This window comes from Ictalurus furcatus, chromosome 10, assembly GCF_023375685.1.
Source record: "Ictalurus furcatus strain D&B chromosome 10, Billie_1.0, whole genome shotgun sequence".
NCBI lineage: Eukaryota > Metazoa > Chordata > Actinopteri > Siluriformes > Ictaluridae > Ictalurus > Ictalurus furcatus.
In genome coordinates this window covers 1,979,535-1,993,632 of record NC_071264.1, presented here as the reverse complement: position 1 = coordinate 1,993,632, position 14,098 = coordinate 1,979,535, and the positions used below count along the sequence as shown (strand labels likewise).

At 38.4% G+C, this 14,098-nt stretch overlaps 1 protein-coding gene across 1 annotated transcript; it reads right to left on the bottom strand.

Annotated features, from left to right (window-relative positions):
* Positions 1 to 1,790: 1,790 nt before the first annotated feature.
* LOC128614163 (mucin-5AC) lies at positions 1,791 to 12,486 on the bottom strand. Its single transcript, XM_053635487.1, has 23 exons — positions 12,346 to 12,486; positions 11,888 to 11,932; positions 10,356 to 10,617; positions 10,146 to 10,260; positions 9,607 to 9,697; positions 9,167 to 9,273; positions 8,685 to 8,901; positions 8,400 to 8,528; positions 8,156 to 8,273; positions 7,760 to 7,898; positions 6,370 to 6,480; positions 6,034 to 6,103; positions 5,774 to 5,911; positions 5,513 to 5,677; positions 4,815 to 4,909; positions 4,598 to 4,724; positions 4,246 to 4,501; positions 4,071 to 4,123; positions 3,711 to 3,811; positions 3,378 to 3,529; positions 2,951 to 3,089; positions 2,446 to 2,556; positions 1,791 to 2,177 (listed from the first exon to the last, which is right to left on the bottom strand). Exons 1-23 carry the CDS (start codon positions 12,422 to 12,424, stop codon positions 1,959 to 1,961), a joined length of 3,039 nt encoding a protein of 1,012 aa, XP_053491462.1. The 5' UTR covers positions 12,425 to 12,486; the 3' UTR covers positions 1,791 to 1,958.
* Positions 12,487 to 14,098: the final 1,612 nt, after the last annotated feature.

The following is a 14,098-nucleotide window of genomic DNA, read 5'->3' as shown; positions in this document are numbered from 1 at the left end:
TCTTGATTTGTTTTAAATTTGCTTCTCTGGAACATATATAACCATAAAATACCATTTAAGAATTTCGAGTCGATTACCCCACATTTGTTGATGCCTCGTGAAGAGGAACTGGCTGACTTACAAAAACAGTTTACCCATTTCAGTCTCATATCAGTCATGTGTAAAACAGACATGCATGAGTGAAAAGTGAAAATGTTCCACTTTCGATGAATTACAAAGCCATCCCTTTCTAATCACTGTTAACATTATTTTGTCCTTAAGATGAATCACTGAGTACTCTGATTCAGAATTGTACCTCTGACAAGGTTGAAAATGTCTTGTCAATTAAATTTGATAGTTAACCATAATTCATAAAGTATTTATTTGGTCTTGTAATTCAGTGCTACTTCCAGTCTAATTTTTATATACTGAATACAGAATGAGCCATTTGTCAGGTTGAACCAGCACTAACCTGTTGTTGAGAAGTCAAAGACAGTTGTCGTTGGTGGTAGTGTTGTAGTGCAATGATCTGATGCCCTTTCAATTTTTCCATTCTTTCCACACGTAGCTGTGATGCAGTTGCCGTATCCATCAGTAGTATTGTAGATAGTGTCACCATAATGATATATTCTTCCATCATATAGACAGGTACAAGCTGCAGAGTTAGAAGTAATAAAGTTATTCACTTACTTTACAACCTTTAGTTTCAACTGTTAATACGTGTTTAGAGTATGCTAAATTGCGAGCATTAACTCTTACCATTATCATCTGTTTTACAGTTGATTTCTGATGAACTGCAATAGCTTTAAATAAAATGAAAAAAAAAACATTATTTTTAATTAAAGTGAATTAACCGGAAAAAATCGCATTTGCATTTATGTTTAAGTCAAACTTACCATTTCTGACAGTTTTCTGTGCTTGGAACCTCATCTCCATTGTTGTAGTGTTTTGCTTTGTAATAGCAGCCACAGCTTTCCTTCTTCACACATTTCATCGTGACCTCATCAAAGTATGGCTGATCAACAGGACATTTCGGGTAACAGCCTAAAGAAGGATGTGTTAGACTCAAGTCAATAACGTTACATTTACAAGCCTGTAGGTACATGGTTGTATTGCTGAAATGTTAAACTGCCATTATATTTTAGCACGGAAAGACCGGGATGTTTTGTTATGTATATACATATATATATACCTTCCAGTGGTGGTAACTGACTGGAACATGTTCCTTCAGGGTTTCTGCAAGTCTTCATACAGGGTGCGCCACAAGGTTTGTAGTGCCACTCACACTCATCAGGAGGGTTGTAGTAATCACAGAACAATGCTGCATGAGCATAAATTCACACCCAAGAGTTCAGCCATTCAACTCCGTAATCATGAAATGCCTTGATTAAATTTGACATTGAAATCTAAAGAACTCACGGCAGATTTTCGGTGTCCTCCAAGCGACACACACTCCACCCTCGTTACAGGCTTCAGCGTAAGCAGCTACAGCAGTACAGAAACACTCGCAATCTCCTCCAGTATCACAAGCACATGCATCCCTTACACATGCAGAATAATACGGCGCTGGGTCAACCTTCAGAGGAAAAAGATGTACAGTTAACGTTAGCAGTACTCTCTGAAAATCAGGAAGTAGCAACGTGATTGGACGAATGGCTGGAGTCCAGTCTAGGCAAGAGAACGTACATGTGAGTGACAGGTCACAAAGATTTCATTCATGATGATGCTGCACTGTTTCTGAGCCCAGGCTTGTCGATACGGGTTAAAAATACATGGGTTTTTTATCTGACTAGCATCAGGGCAGCTGGAGGACTCCTTCCAGCTGTTTCCAAAATCCAATGCGTTGTTTACCACACCTTGGTTTCTCAAGGTAAAGTCATTGATTGTGTTGCCATCATAATTCCCGCAGAGACCACAGACCTCACCCTGTCATGAGAGATCAACATAGTTGCGATGATAACTTCGTTCTGTTGAATTATTTAATATTTATTCACTAATCTGCATGCATGTATATTTACCTTGAAATTAGGACTGAGCTTGATGAATATACTTGTCTTCTGGTCCCACATCAGAATTAGCCCGTTATTAGCTTCAATGACCATGTAAATGCCCATAATGCTGATCTGGTAGGGAATTTCATCTCCTCCATCTCTTTGAATAACTTCATAGCCTCCATCTGTTAGTAAGAGCTCGTTACTCTGGAAAAGGAAACGAGTTTGCGTTTTAACTATCTGTGTGCTGGTGATTCAACAGCTTTATATGAGGTACAGATGAGTTTTGTAGAAGTAATGCAAGGTGTGGTGGTTAATTTGAAAAAAAAAACAAAAAAAAACCTTAAGCTCTTGGTGAAGCTGGAAAACTGTTGGTTGTATTGTAAGATGGCCACAATTTTCCTGATACTTTATTATCAGACATTTAAAAAAAGGACAAGAATCAGTATTCAAGAGAGATAAGTGAAACCCTCACCCCCAGAAAGAGTTTGATGGCTTTAGAGCAGGTGGTGCCAGTTGTTCCACAGGGAATGTTTTCCGTGATGACTCTGAAAGTGCCGCTGGTATTGCTGTGACCACAGTTATCCTAAAGCAATCACAAAAAACGTTTATTCATGAATTTCTTTGCCACACTTTTTTTTCATCGATCAATTGGTGTCCAAACTGATCATATTAGGTTGTCTTTTTATTGACACACAATCCACAATTACAATGCTCCACATAATGAGATGTTTATGTACAGTAACATCTATGGAAGGAGTCTCCAGTGTCAGCACTGCATTTTTTTGTCTTGTTAACTAAAAAAGAGTTCATACAGATGTCTGTTGAATAACAACATAATAAATGAAATGACACAGAGTGGACTGTGCTGTTATACCTACAGAAATAATCCACTTTTTCGTGGTGACGTATAATCACGGGGTCCTTATTTATCATACACGAATTCCTGTGATCGTATCAGGGAGATGTACTGTACTTACCCTGACAAGAGTGTATTCACAGTCTCCATCAAAAGTGTATCTTTTTCCATCGAACGTGATGTAATTTCCATCTCCATACACTGTACAGGTCCCGTGGCACAAATCTGTGCTGCATTGCCACTTCCTGTCCTTGCATGTGCTGTGTACAAAGAAGGCAAGAAGTACAGAATTTTCCCCCACTTTACCACAGCGGTTGGTCCGTATTTACGTTCATGACTGTGAACAGATCTGGGGCCGTATTCACAAAATATCTCACCTTACCACTTCCTTTGATAGTTTTTTTATTATTTATAATCAAATAGCGTGCTAAATTCAGTATTTTCAAATCATTTCAATTAATGAAAATAAACCAACAACTACAATGACAACTGAGATTTTTTCAAATGTAATTTTTTTTTATGTATTTATTTATATATTTATTTTTTACCAGGTATTGCAGTCTACTTTGATGGATTCTCCAGGCTGGTAAATTTGACTGTTATGCACGCAAGGACAAAGAGCCTCTTCAATGCAGCCACCTCCCCCATCGGACACGAGTCCCGCAGGACACACACAGCCTGAGACACACTCCGTGCTGATCTGTTGTGGAAAATATTTCTCTTAATAATAATAATAATAATTATTATAATAATCATTTCAGAAGAATAAGGATACACCTTTATGTAAACAAGTGTTTATATTATGTGGGGAGCTTTAATACTTTATATTATATTATATTATATTATATTATATTATATTATATTATATTATAGAAACTCACACAGGCCATGTCTAATGTGTTACAGCTCTTTTGGCACTCAGAGCCTGTAGATCCTGGAGTAGCATCAGAGCAGTTGAAGAACACCATTGGTGAGGAACAAGCTGAGAAGAAGTGAGAAGAATATTTGGAATAAATATTTTTTTAAAAATCCTACCACAATACTGGTAAATGAAGATAGTTAAAATAGCTAGCCAATAACATCGCTAGTAATGCTATTGCCCCACTGTTCATCAGCTTAAACACATTTTATGATTTAAAGTATAAACATTAGGAAATGTAAACGTATAACTATATGTTAATCGAAATGTTATTATTTTTTTTATCAATGCCTGATATTGAATTATTATTTACAGCACTTACATGGCTCGTCGGCGGTAGATCCGATGCAGCTGAGTTTGCCGTTCTTACAGGTGCTGAAACCGAAGTTTGTGACACGTTTATGATTTAAAATCTGCTTTCTACATGACATTCAGACACGATGGACATAGATGAATAAAAGGCATGCTTTTATTGAGTCTCTGTGAGTAAGGCGTACCACATGGTCCCGTCCTTGCTGATGACTTCCGCAGGAGGAATCACAGACCCTTTGTAGTAGCAGGAACATTGATTCAGCGGAACGCATTTGCCGTTATCGTCGAGATACGTTCCTTCGGCACAAACGCACCCATCCACCGGGTCAAAGGTCACAGCACAGGTGAAATCTGGGTCACTGTGACAGCGGCATGACTGCACGCTAGCGCTGATGTCGTAGGTATAAACCATGGTGCTCGGGCAGCTGGTAGCATATTTCGCTGTGAACGAATCATAATTTGAATGCATTTCTATGATTGTGGCACTTTATTATGGAAAATATATATATTTTTTAAAAATCGGTCATCTCGACTCACTGCACACTTCGCTCCTCCAGCCACTGAGAAGGATTCCTTTCGCGGCGCAGGCGTGGACGTAAGATGAGAGAGCAGCACACATGCAGTTCTCGCTGTTCTCACAGTTGCAGGTGTCATACATGCAGTTCTTTAGAGGCGAAACAACAAAATATTAAAACGTTGTGTGCTTAAATTGGAACAGTTGTGCTTAAACACCCGATTAACCACTCTACTGTACCTTTTGGTAGATATCTGGGCTGATCTCAGAGTGACACGACGCAAAAACGCCATTAGGGTCTGACAACATGGAGCACCATTTCTGAGCATATTTTTCTGGAATAAGAAGAATGTGAGAACAAATATGTATTATATATAAAAAGCTGGACTTTAGCTAGCGGTCACAAAAAGCACAAAGATTTGCGACCACAAAACCACTTCACAATACCGTATACTGTATACTAATGACTTCGTTTCAAGCTCTGTTTCAATAAAGTCACTTTAATTATTAACAGCACTAATAATCAGTACTTGAGCTGGGCTGAGTCGGTACGGATTTGGTTGGATTTTAGTTAAGAGTGAAAATGCAGAGAAATACACTCGGATCTGTGACATGGAACATGGAAATGAAAATGGAAGAAGTAAACGAGAGTTTGTTCATATTACTTTCCACTATTCGTATATATTTGCATACAATCTTTAACAAATCCTGATTTATCTCATGAATGGAGTGGGTTTATCTCACACTATTAAAGTGATTAAAGTAATTTACACCAGCACTAAACACTATTCTGATTGTATATGAGTAAGAAAACATCTTTCTCCAGTTTGGTGTGAAAAGTTCAGATTAATTAAGGCTAAGGTACCACCTTTTCTTTTTCTTTTTCTTTTTTTATTTATTTAGTTTTAAATCAGATTGGGTTGAAAATGAAGAAGTACCATTTTCCACACTGAGACTGCAGGGGTTCTCGAACGTGTTCTTTACTTCAGGACAGGTCGCTCTTGTCCTCCAGCTGTTCCCAAAACCAACACCGGTTCCTTCACGGGATCCACTCATGGTCGTGAAATCATCGATTTGGATGCCGTTAAAGTTTCCACACAGACCTAACCATGAGCGATCAGGAGAACCAGTTATATATACGTTTCCACGTGTAAATTCACTTCAATGCGTTTCATATAGTAATAAACGCACTAACACACCGAGTAAGTTTTGCTTGTGAGTCACATCCACAGTTATGTAAACCTGCATGATGGGTACGAGCTGGATCTCCATCTGAAGCCCAAAAGACGTCTGGACGATGATGTAAAATGTGGTGGGGCGGAAAATATTCACACCAGCTGCGCGTGAACAAAAAGAGGATTGTAAAACCTGACATAACATACGTTAGCTGTACACTGGAGGAGTCCATCTTTTTCTTCTTTTTTTCAAATAATTATACAGTTCTTCCATATTTACTCACCTGTAGAGACAGGAAGCTGCGAATAGATTCGGTTGAGGAAGACCTTTCCGTCAGGCTGGATGTTAAACACCTGAAGGGGAAACGTACAAATTACGCATTAGCATACTGTATGTTTGTGCATGTCCGTTAGTCAGAGCGACTGGACTACAAGTACTCTAGTGCCTATATCTATCTCTCCAAACCACACCTTTACATTATACACTATGTAGTGGAAAATCTAGAAAGCAGTATGGAGGAACTAATAGCAAACTAATGTGAACATGTTACACAAACTAGAAGTGAAATAAAGACGATTAAAAAGTAAATAATCAGATAGAAAGCGTAACTGCTACTCACTGTGCTTCCGGCAGACAGAGCCAGGGTCACGGCCTTCAGACATGTTTCAGTGGTCGTCAAACCACAACGCACCAGGTCTCCTACAACCACAAACTCAGCGCCGTTGGTTTGCTGAGGGGAAAAAAAAGAACAATAATAACGACGATGAAGCCTGAAAGGTCTAACAGCGGAACGCCTTCATTTTATACTCACTATTTTATGGCATTTAGCGTGAAGGAGAAAGTGTCGGTTTTGCGAGAACGTCAGATAGTATGAACTCAAGCATTAAAGACACATTTTAGTTAGGAATTAATGGAAATCCAGGTCAATACAGATGATGAGAGGATGTTATGAGAGGTGTAGGATTCCAGCAAAAGTGTTTGTTGGTACATCAAAAGTATATGAATGTATCTATGCAAATATGATACTTTTAAAACACAAGATATGACACTGAACATGATTATTAGAAAGTAAAAGGTAGTGTTATATGGTTCAGCTAGTTCAAGAATGGACGTTGATAGAACTGAGGATGAATTCACAAGAAGAGTTTAAAGAAAATGGTGTAAATGGTCTTTTAAGGATATGGTAAAAGACATAAAGAAACTGGATTTGAATGACAAGCAAATTTCCAGAGAAGAAAAATCTGGATGACAAGAACGGTGGACAATTACTAAGAGCTGGAACCAAAACAAAGAGCAAGGTAAGCTTTCAAGTAATTTACCCCAAATGGTAATAAAGACTTTTGTCTGTTGCATGAAAAGAAAATAAGATATTGTGCAGGAAATAGTAAATAACAATGAACGTGTACGTGTTCTTGAGCTAAAGAAGGCATTTTTGAAAACAGTCATAAAAGTGTTTAAAACGTTGTGCAAGTTAAAATGAGGTGAGAATGAACGTCAGTGGTCGAAGAAAATCTTTGATATAAAAGGAATTAGGGATGAGAAAAAGAAGGAGCGTTTAGGAAAAGGGGGGGGGGGGGTAGGGCTCCCGGGGTGGTGCAGTTAATTCAGGTTTGTCATGTGGTAGAAGGTTGTGAGAATAAATCACGTGGGTGCGGTGGGGAGTCCAAAGGAGAATAATTGGCTCTGAATTGGCTTTATTACCATCCCAAATTTATAACTGGTGTAAAGTGAGGTGGAGAACTGGATAATGCAGTGACTAAATTGGGATAAAATTGCGCTAAAGGAAAAATGCGGCTAGTCGTTGCCTAATGAAAAAGAAAATGTTAATGTACAGCATGTATTTTGTAATGAAGAAAGAAGCATGGGATATACATTATATCATATATTCAATGATACAAGTCATGGTTTTGACCTGAACTTCATTTTTAATCATCTCTGAAGCAAACGTCTTTCTTGAGCATTATGAATAAAATACACTCGAATAAGAAATATCAAACTGTCGCACTGACCTCAGCCAGAATGTATGTACAGTCACCGTGGAAGTTGTATGATTTCCCATCAAACGTGGTGATGTGAGATCCTCCCTCTACAGAGCATGTACCTGGACAATCTTTCTCAGTGCAGCTCCACTGGTTCGAGGTACATGTGCTAAACGCAGGGGAAATATGAGGTTAAAAAAATCAATACACAGACAAAACATATAGACAAACCCCCATGGAAATGATTGGGCGCATGATTGGCTAGTGTCACCAATTGAAAGAGACTTTGCCAGCCATCCAACCTGATGAACATGATATCCAAATGATAGGGCAAACACTTGAGAGGAGAAATAGGATTCATGTTTGACGTAAAAGCTCATATAATTTCAAAAGATTCCACTACTGAAGGCATTGAGTCTTCCTCACCATTCTTTACAGTTGCTGGTGAAGTTTTGGCCGGTGTGATAGATTTCACCATCGTGAATGCAGGAGCACTGATCCTGTGCGATGCACCCTCGACCAGTCAGATCATCCAGGACCGAACCTGCAACGCATTTGTTCGTCAGCTTATTTGGAAAAACGTTCGTTCTAGCTCGCTACAAGAAAGTTGGTGTCTCCACACATTAATCGTTTACAGTACATATGATGAGAAGTCAGCACAGTTTGGTACCTGAAGGGCAGAAACAGCCATCGATGCAGTGTTCCTCACACACTTGTCCTCGGTCAGGATTCGAGCAGGTATTAATGCAAGGGTTTCCACACTCCTGATACACCATGTTTGGATAAGGGCATGTTTTGGCTGTAAAACAAAATCAAATCAGATATACAGTATTATGCGTAAAAACAACACGATAAAGCATTATCATTAACGTGTCCCATTGGTTCCAATACATTTCATAACAGTAGCTCATCTGGGATTATTCTGCATGTAGTGTAATCATTGAATTAGACGTACGGCAGAACTGCTCTGTCCTCCACTGGCCCGGCTTTCCTCCAGCATGCACACACTGGCGTGAATACTCAGAGATGGTGCCACACAGGCAGAAGTTGCTGGAGTTGCCGCTGCACTGGCACATGTCCAACTCACAGGCTTTGATAAAGTAGTCGAGGGAGATGAGGTCTTTGCAGTCACTGAAAGCCGGGCCTGAGAGCAACTGCTCACAGGCTGCCGTCTGTGGAGGAAACAAAATATGTGACAGGTAAGAAAAGAATTCTTTGGGAGAAGAAGAGGAAGAAGTTACATTTAAATCTTAGCTCGAAAGACAAAAGCAGAATCACAGCGAATATTAAACAAATAGATCGGGGGAAGCAAAACTAGAAAAGGATATAATTATAAATAACAGTATTATAAAATGCTTAATGAACATTGAATTGGATTATTATTATTATTATTATTATTATTATTATTATTATTATTATTATTATTACAGGTCTTACCAGTTTGATGCAGGTGTCGTCTGATGGAGGTGCTGATTCACTGCAGCTCTCGGTGGGAGCATCCATCTTCGCAAATTGGGCGAAGTCTGATGGAGAAATCTCAACGCCTTTCATTTATCGAGGAAAAACAGTTATGATACAGTTATTTGACTACTTTATGTGTGCCATAAAAACAACAATGTAACACATTGAAATCTTCTCATCCAAAATTCTTCACTGATCAATTAGTAATTATGTTGTTATAATATGTCATACACGCATAATTTAACATTTAATAATGTTGTTGTGAGGAAATGCCAAAACAGATTAATTGTAAATGGACTATATGCAGTTTTAGCTTTATACGTTATGTAAGTGTTCGGGGTATATAGGTTCGAGTCCTCAGTGTCAAATAATGTATACACATTCTGTAAAATCCAAAGACTTCTCGTAAAACCGACCATTTTTGATGAACTCGTTGTAGAGCTGGACGCCGTTAAAGTCACCACAAAGTCCGCAAGTCTGATTTTTGTACTTGTTGTCCAATTCCACCTGTAGACAAGAGCAGAAAGTGAGGATTTGCGATTTGTGGTAAAAGATGAAGAATGACGTATCCTACGTGGATGCAGCGTATAACGGCCCTTATTCGTGGAAGTTGCATAGAAATAAGGACAGATTCGATCACCTGAAATGACTTCGATATGAATTTGATTCATGATTCATGTCATATGACATCCAACAAACGATGATGAATCAGCTTCAGCTGCATGGATGCAATCCCCACCCACTTGTCCCTTATTTACATGTCATTTGCATAAAACACACCCTAATTTACCCTCATATATATATATGTATATATACTAACATGAAACTTTTATTGCTTGTTCTACTCTACTTACTATACTGAACTGCATATCATGTATTTAAGGTAAGTATGATGCATACAGTTTACTATACAGTTTACAATTTTTGAGTAAGTGTATATTTAATATACACTCACCAAGAAAGCATCTTTTCTATTCCACATGGCCACGAGTCCCAGTTTGGCGATGACTTTGATGTAAGTGGGGTTTGTCTCAATGAGGACACCAGAATGGCTGTACGGCAGAGTGACCCTGTGGGGTTGGGGGGGTAGTGGGGTTAGAACAATACAATTGCAGAATTCATTTTAAAACACCCAGTCTATTTCTGTCAGGGTTCTGACACTCACTCCTGTCCGTCCACGCTGACGGAACCGTTGGAAAGTTCCACCACTGTGCCATCCAGCTTCATAGTGATTTTGCTGATCAGGGGCTCGCCATTGACGACCTGCCGCCTCAGCTGAACGTTGAAGTCCTCGTAGCTGCTTGAACACTGTGACGTCAGGATGTAGTTACACGTAGACAGGAGCTGGAAAAAGTCTCCATCGTAGGTCTTGAAGTTGGAATTGCCCCAGGTGCTGCAGACTCGTTCATTATGAGCCGGACTCAGTCCTGTTGTTTAGAGGCACAAGAGATTTAATAAAAAAATGACCGTTGTACTAGCTGACCTGTACAAAATTTAACCATCTACGTTGTCCAGTCAAAATTCCTGGAATTCTGAATTCTGATCCTAACGTACTTAAGCAATCAAGAAAGAATACCAATCCCAATCGGGCCGTCTATAAATGTACATGTAATACACACGATCAACTCTACGTTATGATTGGTTCGGTGGAAGTTACCTTTATCCAGATTGCATGAGCACAACCTACATCTGAGAACATCTATTGCTCTCATTCAGATTTGTTAGGTTAAAGCTTAGTACTTTGCTAATGAATTTAACATGTTTTGTTTTGAATGATCAAGTTCAAGCATGTCAGATAAACATAATGAAACAACAAAATCTGTTTTTACATTGAGATCAGGTCTAATGCAGCTGTGAGTCCACACACAGGCTTTTTCCAATGGATTACATCACATTGATTTAACATTTTTTTTCTTTTTAGAATTTTACAATTTAACCAAATTAACCAAATATTATTAAACCCTTAGTATATCTGGACACTTTTACTAACTGCACGCTTAATAGTCTTGTTCCATTGGCAGATCATTTTGCTAATTTTAAGTATTTATTTCTGGAAAGAAAGTCAGATTTGAAGATTGCAATGAGCAAAAGGTATTGTTTAATAATTTTAGATTTGGTTTGTTGTAACCGTATTATAGAAAATACTAGATAAATTAGACTATATTCACGATATTTTCACTTGCTAAAATGTCATTTTTTTGCAGTTTCCTTGGTTTCTGTTATTATTGCATACATTCTGATCCTATCAAAGCCACTTTCCTTATATGGTCAAAATTTCCTGTTCTCATTAACCTCTTACTGTGGTACTTATGTTTGTCTATTAAAACATATGGCCCTTCTCCCTAAGAAAGGAAATCCTTAAAACCTAGAAGTGCATAACTACAGATTAGAATTCTTTTTTTTTTTTTTTTACTTGAAATCATGCGTTTCCTGACTCCAGTTTGGGGAAAACCTTAGCTAGAAGGCCTTGATATTTTCTCTCTTCCTGAGTCGGATCAGAACCGTTTTAGAATTTCAATTCATTTTAAAAGAAAACCTGCGTTCACTTTCTCAAATAAAGGTAAAATGTATACTAAATGTACAGAAAATGTACCATTGTGAGTCTACCTGTTTCAGCAGTGCATATATTTTTAAACAATATCTATAGCTAACATTTCTTTTGATTTCTCTGTGCATGCATTTGTTGATGCGACTCACCAGAGATGGTCCTGGTCAGTGGTGGAACGTTGACTGGTCCATTTGCTGTTGAAGAGAAGGGAGAGTCGGTGTGATGGTCATGCATTCGGATATATACTTTTAATAATCCTTCATTTAAAGCGTCTATTAATTATATGTGCTTCAGGTTTTGCTATAGAAGTGGCAGAACTGGCTCTCCGTAGCCAAACTGCATCACAGTGGGGGGACGCCTCTTCAAGTTTTACTGTATAACAACGTTAATTTAGCATTTATTTTAAACAATTACAAATAAAGTAGAATATCTTCATCTAAGTGATCATAATATTGAAGTAAATGATCCATCAAACCACCTTCCAATGCTCAAGGATTCCCATGTGTGTGTCTGTGTGTGTGTGCTCGCTAAGAGATGGAGCTAATTCAGAACTTGGTCATTTTGCAGAACATACAAGATAAAAATACAATTAAAATTCTTATTGTACCTGATTGAGTGGAACTTATTCCAACAGCGAGTATGATCCAGCTGAGGGTCCATTTCCGATTGTCTTTGTACTTCCCCATGGCTGATCTGTGGATACCCTGAAGGCCCACAGTCGTTTGTGAGAGAAGTTTTTACCTTATCTGTAGCTTTTATACCACCTTCTATTGTATGACTGCCAAGGAGGGGCCAAGGCCTGGCCCTTTATCAACATTATACTGGCCAGTCAGCTCCTTACTTAATCACAATTTCAATGGCATGCAGCCTGATGATTGATGATTGCTTTTTACACCAATATATAAATATATATACATATTTATTTATTTTTTTAACTTAAAAATAATAAGAAGCAATGCTTTCATTGATATAGCACCTTTCCAAAGCATGCGTGCTTATTTTTAAACAATGGCATGAAAGTAATTTAACAAATTGTGTCTCTGACGTCATCATTTTGCATTTTTTATATTGCTCCACTGAATATTAAATATTCACATTCACGTATTCATCGGTTTCCATGATTTTGCTGTATTTGCCAAATTGATCTTGACTCATAGGCCTTACGTTCATGCTTCTGCAGGCGTGGACCAGTGTACCAAAGATTAAAAATCCATCATGCTGTATTCACCTCCCACTTTTGTCTTTCTTATCTCTCTTGTCTCTAAACAAATGGAAGGTGAACACAAAGCGACATTGCTCTGTCACGTACAAAAGTATGTTTCCTATCAGTGTGCTGTCAGCGGTGTAATATACAAGCTTTCAATTAGACGACTCCACCAACAAACGCCAACAACCAAAGGGTTCCGTCAGCACCATGAGCAGCATCACTTACAGCTAAACTGCTGATATGCAATCTACTTTGGTGCTATTATATTGCATTCGTTTTAAAGTCACGCTCAACAAATGTCTATTATTTATTTATTTATTTATGTATCTACTTATTTTTAAAGCAACTTGATTTACAGAATGACTCAAATAGATTGCGTTGATTCATTGATCCAGTGTGATTTAACCAGCATCCAATCCAAACACAGAATAGAACAGTTGAGGGTTAAAGGCCAAAAAGATTTGACCTTTTCAATGAGCCACGAACCACCACTGCCAACATTACATTACAACAATAATAAGACGGGTGACAAACCCAACATATAGTGTTTCAGTTGATGTTGGGTCCCCATGACCCACCATATAAGTCATTCCCTCACTTGGTGTTTTGACTATGGTGGTGCTGTCTTACACATCATTGGTGTCCAATGGTGTTGCGTTCTGGAGAGTGTAAAGGCCACTCTGGAGAGTGGCCTTTAATTGTCATCATTTGTATAGTCATCAAATCATTCAGTGAGCCCTCATGCCCTGTAGATGGGTGGGGTGGATGGAGGGGTAGGGGTGCCGGTGAGGGTGGATTGCCATTCAGGAAACCACTCCAATCAGGATAGAAATGTTTCATCATGGGATAAAAGGAGATCAGTCTGAATAACTTTGGTTTGGTTTGACCCGTCCCTCTAAGTGGGCCAAGTTCAGTATATATGGTGTCTGTGAAAGCTGTTTTCAAACCAGTCCAAGAAATTAGAACATGATAGTTTAGCGTTTCCGTAAAGAGAAGTGCATGGCACATTGTGTATAAATGAAATCTTCCAAGGGCTTGGTGTCGAATACCATGAAAAAAAGCCTTTATTTATACCAGCCCCACCCAATATCCATCCTTGGTAAGTATTTGAACTGAAACTAAAAAAAAAGCTAAATAAACATATGGCGAATAT

Coding starts and splice junctions, on each gene's coding strand:
- LOC128614163 (XM_053635487.1), bottom strand. CDS start 12,424: ATGGGGAAGTACAAAGACAATCGGAAATGGACCCTCAGCTGGATCATA. Junction 8,529..8,684: donor GAGGACAGAGCAGTTCTGCC/GTACGTCTAATT, acceptor TTTGTTTTACAG/CCAAAACATGCCCTTATCCA. Junction 8,274..8,399: donor TGGCTGTTTCTGCCCTTCAG/GTACCAAACTGT, acceptor AATGCGTTGCAG/GTTCGGTCCTGGATGATCTG.